Raw genomic sequence first — 8,512 nt, 5'->3', positions numbered from 1 at the left:
TGTGTGTCCAGTGTGTGTGTGTGTCCAGTGTGTTTCTAGTGTTACCAGTGTGTGTGTGTGTGTGTCCTGTGTGTGTGTGTGTGTGTGTCCTGTGTGTGTGTGTGTGTGTGTGTGTGTGTGTGTGTGTGTGTGTGTGTGTGTGTGTGTGTGTGTGTGTGTTCAGTGTTTGAGTGTGTGTGTGTGTGTGTGTCCAGTGTGTGTGTGTGTGTGTGTGTGTGTGTGTGTGTGTGTGTGTGTGTGTGTGTGTGTGTGTTCAGTGTTTGAGTGTGTGTGTGTGTGTGTCCAGTGTGTGTGTGTGTGTGTGTGTGTGTGTGTGTGTGTGTGTGTGTGTGTGTGTGTGTCCAGTGTGTGTGTGTGTGTGTGTGTGTCCAGTGTGTTTCTAGTGTTACCAGTGTGTGTGTGTGTGTGTGTGTGTGTGTGTGTCCAGTGTGTTTCTAGTGTGTGTGTGTGTGCCCAGTGTGTGTGTTCCAGTGTGTCTGTGTGTTCAGTGTTCGAGTGTGTGTGTGTGTGTGTGTGTGTGTCCAGTGTGTTTCTAGTCTTACCAGTGTGTGTGTGTGTCCAGTGTGTGTGTGTGTCCAGTGTGTTTCTAGTGTGTGTGTGTGTTTCAGTGTGTGTGTGTGTCCAGTGTGTTTCTAGTGTGTGTGTGTGTGTTTCCAATGTGTGTGTTTCCATTATGTGCCTGTGTGTGTGTGTGTGTCCAGTTTTGTGTGTGTTCAGTGTGTGTGTGTACATGTCCAGTGTGTGTAGGTTTGTGTCCAGTGTGTGTGTATGGAGTTTGTGTGTCTGTGTCCAGTGTGTGTCCGATGCATTGCTATTTTTCATGAAGGTCCTGTGTTAAGGTCCTAACAGTTATAGGAACACGCGTGTGTGTTCGTCCAGTGTGTGTGTGTCCAGCGCGTGTGTGTGTGTCCAGCCTGTGTGTGTGTGTGTGTGTGTGTGTGTGTGTGTGTGTGTGTCCAGCATGTGTATTTGTGTGTGTCCAGTGTGCATGTGTGTGTGTGTGTCCAGTGTGTGTGTTTGTGTTTGTGTCCAATGTGTAGGTGTGTGTGTGCCCAGTGTGTGTGTGTCCAGTGCATTTATCCAGTGTGTTTGTGTGTTTGTTACCAGTGTGTGTGTGTGTGTGTGTGTGTGTATGTGTGTGTGTGTGTGTGTCCAGTGTGTTTCTAGTGTGTGTGTGTGTCTGTTTCCAATGTGTGTGTGCCCAGTGTGTGCCTGTGTGTGTGTGTGTCCAGTGTGTGCCTGTGTGTGTGTGTGTGTCCAGTGTGTGTGTCCAGTTTTGTGTGTGTTCAGTGTGCGTGTGTGTCCAGTGTGTATTCAGTGTGTGTGTCCAGTGTGTGTCTGTGTGTGTGTTCAGTGTGTGTGTGTGTCCAAAGTGTGTGTTCAGTGTGTGTGTGTGTCCAGTGTTTGTGTGTGTTTGTGTCGGGTGTGTGTGTTCAGTGTCTGTGTGTGTCCAGTGTGTGTGTATTCAGTGTATGTGTGTGTGTATCCAGTGTGTAATCAGTGTGTGTGTGTGTGTGTGTGTGTCTGTCCAGTGTGTTTCCAGTGTGTGTGTGTTTCCAGTGTGTGTGTGTTTCCAGTGTGTGTTTGTGTGAGTGTGTCTAGTGTGTGTGTGTTCAGTGTGTGTGTGTTGGTCCAGTGTGTGTGTTTGTGTGTGTGTGTCCAATGTTTGTTTGTTTCCAGTGTGTTTCCAGTGTGTGTCCAGTGTGTGTGTTTGTGTGTCTCAGTGTGTGTGTGTGTGTTTGTCTCTGTCTGTGTGTGTGAGTTTGTGTGTCTCAGTGTGTGTGTGTGTGTGTGTGTGTGTGTGTGTGTGTGTGTGTGTGTGTGTGTGTGTGTGTGTGTGTGTGTGTGTCAAGTTATTATTTCCAGAGACACTGAGGAGTCAACATCACAAACCCTAAACCCTGGATAGAGGGGCTCAGTGAATGTGGAGGTGAATGTGTACAGGTGGGTCAGTGTGTCAGAGGAGACTCTATAGAAGGACAGAGTGCCGGCTGACCAGTCCAGATACACTCCTACTCTGTGGGAGCTGGAGGAGGGGACGACTATGGTAGTGGAATTATTATTGTGCCAGGCTGTGTAACTGTTGTCATAGCAGTACAGACTCCAGGACTTGTAATTGTATCCAAGACAACAGTCCTTAACCCCTCCTCTCCTGCTGATTCCTTTATATGTCACTCCTATATCAGCCCTCCCACTCCTCTCTACCTCCCAGTAACAGCGCCCAGTCAGACCCTCTCTACACAGCACCTGTTTCCAGTCCTCAAATCTCTCTGGGTGATCAGGATACGGCTGCTTCTGTCTCCTATGTGTCACCTTCCTGTTCTCCTCAGACAGAGAGAGGCGTCTGTCTACTGTGTTTAGGTCCAGTGTGAGATCACAGACATCTGATGGATGAAACCAGACACAATATTAGAAATCATCATCATTCACATTAGAATGTTAACTCACTTTTCACTAATTAATTTAATGTAGATGTTTCTAGGTATCAAAAGGAGAAGTGAAGGTAACTTGAGACTTGTTGAATGATCATATGTTATACTGTATGGAAATATAAAACAAAGTTATTCACATTAATTACACACACACACACACACACACACACACACACACACATACACACACACACACACACACACACACACACACACACACACACACACACACAGTCAAAGCAACTCTTTGTAAACTTTGGTATCCCTGATCTCTACTTCTGTAGAACTACAGCTGATATTTAATATGACCAAGTAAGTAATGATGGTGATCTTTGACTTGGACTTATTAACTTGAATTAAGACTTATTCTTAGTCATATTCTTCACAGCAGTCAACACTCACATTTTCTAAGCCCAGGTTTCATTGTGTTCTCTCCACCATGTTCCACACTGTAGCGGTAAGCAGAAGAACAGACAGTCATTGAGGGATAGGTACCTATCTGTAGTTCTGCCCTGAACAGGAAGTTAACAGTTCACAAGACCGTCATTGAAAATAAGAATTTGTTCTTAACTTCTTAAGGATGACGCAGAATATAGTTCACATGCAGGAACATCAATCAGCGGAAATTTCAGAGAGACAACTATAGTTTTTGATAAACTCAAACTTACATTAAAACACACATTCAAGGTATTGAATTAAAGCTACACTCGTTGTGAATCTATTCACCAAGTCAGATTTGTAAAATGCTTTTCGGAAAGCATGAGAAGCTATTATCTGATAGCATGCACCAATACACTACAACCCCCAAAATACTGCAACGCCACTTAAAACGACAGATTTTGCGTTAGCCGGCCCAAAACGCAGAAATAAAATATAAAACATTCATTACCTTTGACGAGCTTCTTTCTTGGCACTCCATAAACATCACTATTGGGTCTTTTTTAGATTAAATCAGTCCATATATAGCCTAGATATGAAGACTGTGTAATCAAGGAAAAAAATGAGTTTGATAACCGCAACGTCATTTTTTAAAATTAAAAAAGTCGACGATAAACTTTCACAAAACACTTCGAAATACTTTTGTAATGCAACTTTAGGTATTAGTAAACGTTAATAATCTATCAAAATGATCACGGAGCGATGTATATTCAATAGCTCCACGTTCTGATATCATGTCCAAATATTTCTCAACCAAAACATCCGGTCGGAGACCGGAAAAAATGCGCTGCCTTGTGTCGGTTTGACCAAGAAACAAATCCGAGACAAATGACAAGACTGTCGTGTGGAAGCTGTAGGTATTGCAACCTCGGCCCCATTTAATGTGGTTCACGTTTAACAATAGGTTGAAGTGGCGCATGGATATATTTTCCCATTTTCAGTGATCAGATTTTCCTGCACTTTTCAATGAAACGCACGTTCTGTTATAGTCACAGCCGTGATTTAACCAGTTTTAGAAACGTCAGAGTGTTTTCTATCCACACATACTAATCATATGCATATACTATATTCCTGGCATGAGTAGCAGGGCGCTGAAATGTTGCGCGATTTTTTACAAAAAGCTGCGAAAAAGACTTGCCTAGTTAAATAAAGGTATGAAAAAATATATACTTGAGATTCTCCAGTCTGCAGTGTGGATCCTCCAGTCCAGCAGAGAGCAGTCTGACTCCTGAGTCTCCTGGGTGATTGTAGCTCAGGTCCAGCTCTCTCAGGTGTGAGGGGTTTGACCTCAGAGCTGAGACCAGAGAAGCACAGCCTTCCTCTGTGACTAGACAGCCTGACAGCCTGCAAAGAGTCAAATCATATTAAAATCACACTGATATTCTTTGGTAGTGAAAATAGTGGCAGTATATTTTTTCAATATATTTTCAGATATATCAGTGTCCTGAAACCTTCCATATCTATTCGTAAAATAGTGTATCATCATAAAAAATGAAATAATATATAAATACAAATATTATAGTAGACTGACCAGACCAGTTTAAAAAGCAGTATCAGTCAAAAGACAGACAGTGAGGTATCAGATTTAGATTGTATTGAGTATACAGTCCACACCATTTCTATTTAGACAGTGAGGTGTATTGTAATGTATTGTATTGTAATGTATTGTATTGTATTGTAATGTATTGTAATGTAATGTATTGTATTGTAATGTATTATTAACCTTTTGTGAAGTGAAGCTAACATTTTAAATATGGCTCTATACTCCAACATTTTGGATTTGAGATCAAATGTTTCATATGAGGTGACAGTATATAATGTCACCTTTTATTTGAGGGTATTTTAATACATATCTGTTTCACTGTTTAGACAAATAAAAGCCCTTTATGCATCTAGTCCCCCATTTGAAGAAGACATAAGTATTCTGACCAATTCACTTATAGTTTATTAAAGTAGTCAAAAGTTTAGTATTTGGTCCCATATTCTTTTAACACAACGACTACACCTGTGAGAAAAATCATGAACGATTCATGAATAATGATGATTGAGAAAGTTACAGAGGCTACAACAAAACATACTAACCTCTCACCATTACCAATAATAGAGGCTACAACAAAACATGCTAACCTCTCACCATTACCAATAATAGAGACTACAACAAAACATGCTAACCTCTCACCATTACCAATAACAGAGGGTACAACAAAACATGCTAACCTCTCACCATTACCAATAACAGAGGCTACAACAAAACATGCTAACCTCTCACCATTACCAATAACAGAGACTACAACAAAACATGCTAACCTCTCACCATTACCAATAACAGAGGCTACAACCAAACATGCTAACCTCTCACCATTAATAATAACAGAGGCTACAACAAAACATGCTAACCTCTCACCATTACCAATAACAGAGGGTACAACAAAACATGCTAACCTCTCACCATTAATAATAACAGAGGCTACAACAAAACGTACTAACCTCTCACCATTAACCTCAAATAAAAGGTGACATTCTGAACTGTTGCCTAATTTGAAACATTGTATCTCAAATCCAAAATGCTGGAGAAAAGCACCAAATGTAAAACTGTAAGCTTCACTGTCCAAATACATATGGTGTGGACTATGTGTGTCTGGTAAACACATGTGGATCTGGTGAACAGTTATCACTTGTTGACCAACTACAGGAATATTGACCTCAGAGTCTCCAGTTTACAGTGGGGATTCCCAAGTCCAGCAGAGAGCAGCTTCACTCCTGAATCCTTCAGGTCATTGTTACTCAGATCCAGCTCTCTCAGGTGTGAGGGGTTTGACTCAAGAACTGAGACCAGATAAGCACAGCCTTCCTCTGTGACTCCACAGCCTGACAGCCTGACAAAGAGATCATCATGACTTCACAAACACACTGTTAATTTAACGAGTAGTGTAGAAGGACAATGGCAGATACATTTGGTTTATTTTCTCTCAAACAACATATAGATTCATCTTCCGTCTCCTGGAATTGAATGGTCATATTGTTATACTAATGTGAAAATCAATGCACTGATTCAATATGTTTTTTCAAAACAATATTATATACGTATTATAATACACATTTTTCTCTAAACGGAATATTTCTTCCTGATGATTAGTTCTTATATGTCATTTTATTTACTCACAGAACAGCTCTGGAGGCTTTGACCACTGGCAGCAGCCTCAGAAGACCTTCCTCTGATCTGGAGTATTTTTTCAGGTCAAACACATCCAGATCCTTTTCTGAAGTCAGCAACACAAAGACCAGAGCTGACCACTGTGCAGGTGACAGGTTGTCTTCTGAGAGACTTCCTGATCTCAGGTAGCTTTGGATCTCCTCCACTAGAGAATGGTCATTAAGTTCATTCAGACAGTGGAACAGATTGATGCACTTCTCTGGAGAGGGATTCTCCCCGATCTTATTCTTGATGTACTTGACTGTTTCTTCATGGGTCTGTGAGTTGCTTCTTGTCTTTGTCAGTAGACCTTGTAAGTGCTTCTGATTGACTCCAGTGAGAGGCCCAGAAGGAAGCGGAGGAAAAGGTCCAGGTTTCCTGTCTCACTTTGTAAGGCTTTATCCACAGCACTCCTGTAGACAGTAAATTCAGGATTGTCATTGAACAGCAAAGTAAAGATACTGGACTTTGTTTGCAGTTTGTCTATTACATTCTCTTTGTTGTTGATGAGTGAGAGGAACACATATACAGCAGCCAGAAACTCCTGAATGCTCAGATGAACAAAGCAGTACACCTTGTCCTGGTACAGCACACACTCCTCTTTAAAGAGCTGTGTGCACAATCCTGAGTACACTGAGGCTTCATTGACATCAATGCCAGCCTCCTTCAGGTCTTCTTCATAGAAAATCAGATTGCCATTCACAAGCTGTTGAAAAGCCAGTTTTCCCAGTGACAGAATGCTCTCTTTATTCCAGTGTGGACCTGTCTCTTCTTTCCCAAGATACTTTGCATTCTTCTGTTTGGTATGAAACTCCACAAGGTGTGTGTACATCTCAGTCAGAGTCTTGGGCATCTCTTCTCTCTTATGTTTCAGCATGTGTTCAAGGACTGTTGCAGAAATCCAACAGAAGACTGGAATGTGGCACATGATGTGGAGGCTCCTTGATGTCTTTATGTGTGAGATGATTCTGCTGGCCAGGTCCTCATCACTGAATCTCTTCCTGAAGTACTCCTCCTTCTGTGGGTCATTGAACCCTCGTACTTCTGTCACTTGGTCAACACACCCTGAAGGGATCTTATTGGCTGCTGCAGGTCGGGTAGTTATCCAGATGAGAGCAGAGGGAAGCAGATTTCCCTTAATGAGATTTGTCAGCAGAACATCCACTGAGGTTGACTCTGTGACGTCACAACAGATCTTGTTCTTCTGGAAGTCTAGGGGCAGTCGGCACTCATCCAGACCATCAAAGATGAGCAGAACATTGTACTTGTCGTAGTTGGACATTCTTGATTCTTTGGTTTCCATTGAGAAGTGATTGAGAAGTTTAATGAAAGTGTGTTTGTCCTCTTTCATCAAATTCAGCTCCCGGAAAGGGAATGAAAATACAAATTGGACATCCTGATTTGCTTTTCCTTCAGCCCAGTCCAGAATGAACTTCTGCACAGAGACTGTTTTTCCAATGCCAGCGACTCCCTTTGTCAGCACAGTTCTGATAAGTTTGTCTTGTCCAGTTAAGGGTGTGAAGATGTCGTTACATTTGATTGGAGTCTCTGGTCTTGCTTGTTTCCTGGTTGTTGTCTCAATCTGTCTCAGCTCATGTTCATTATTGACCTCTCCTGTTCCACCCTCTGTGATGTAGAGCTCTGTGTAGATCTTATTGAGAAGTGTTGGGTTTCCTTGTTTAGCGATCCCCTCAAATACACATTGAAACTTCTTCTTTAGATTAGATTTGAGTTCACGTTGGCAAATCACAGCAGGATCATCTGAATCTAGAAATAACACAGAGGATATTAATGTCTACAATATTGTAGGACAGTTAAACATTTTAAATTATTATAATTATTATTGTATTTACAATGGTGTGTGTTCTTCACTGGTTGCTCTTTTCTCGTCTCTCTCTCTCTCTCAAAACGACACATCACAACACAACACATTCCACTATTTGATGAGATAAATAGGTGTTGTGTTGTTGGGTTTTGAGAATATGAAATATACTTATTCATGTCACTGAGGGAGTGCTGAGGTTTAGAAGGTCTACACCAGAAGGTAATGGTTATAGGAGGAAGGTATATAGTGGAGGGTCTACACCAGAAGGTAATGGGTATCTATAGGAGGAAAGTATATAGTGGAGGGTCTACACCAGCAGTTAATGGGTATCTGAAGGAGGAAGGTATGTAGTGGAGGGTCTACACCAGAAGTTAATGGGTATCTGTAGGAGGAAGGTATATAGTGGAGGGTCTACACCAGAAGGTAATGGGTATCTGTAGGAGGAAGATATATAGTGGAGGGTCTACACCAGAAGGTAATGGGTATAGGAGGAAGGTATATAGTGGAGGGTCTACACCAGAAGGTAATGGTCATAGGAGGAAGGTATATAGTGGAGGGTCTACACCAGAAGGTAATGGGTATAGGAGGAAGGTATATAGTGGAGGGTCTACACCAGAAGGTAAT

The 8,512-nt window shown here is 41.7% G+C and overlaps 1 protein-coding gene across 1 annotated transcript; it reads right to left on the bottom strand.

Moving 5' to 3' along the window:
* Positions 1–931: 931 nt before the first annotated feature.
* LOC135570669 (E3 ubiquitin-protein ligase TRIM11-like) lies at positions 932–7,345 on the bottom strand. Its single transcript, XM_065016628.1, has 7 exons — positions 7,252–7,345; positions 7,054–7,149; positions 6,034–6,394; positions 5,573–5,746; positions 4,041–4,214; positions 2,835–2,881; positions 932–2,384 (listed from the first exon to the last, which is right to left on the bottom strand). Exons 1-7 carry the CDS (start codon positions 7,343–7,345, stop codon positions 1,849–1,851), a joined length of 1,482 nt encoding a protein of 493 aa, XP_064872700.1. The 3' UTR covers positions 932–1,848.
* Between the last annotated feature and the right edge of the window lie 1,167 nt (positions 7,346–8,512).

This window comes from Oncorhynchus nerka, unplaced genomic scaffold (assembly GCF_034236695.1).
Source record: "Oncorhynchus nerka isolate Pitt River unplaced genomic scaffold, Oner_Uvic_2.0 unplaced_scaffold_941, whole genome shotgun sequence".
Lineage (NCBI taxonomy): Eukaryota > Metazoa > Chordata > Actinopteri > Salmoniformes > Salmonidae > Oncorhynchus > Oncorhynchus nerka.
Note: the sequence above shows the minus strand (reverse complement) of the source record. Positions and strands in the feature narration are given on the sequence as shown.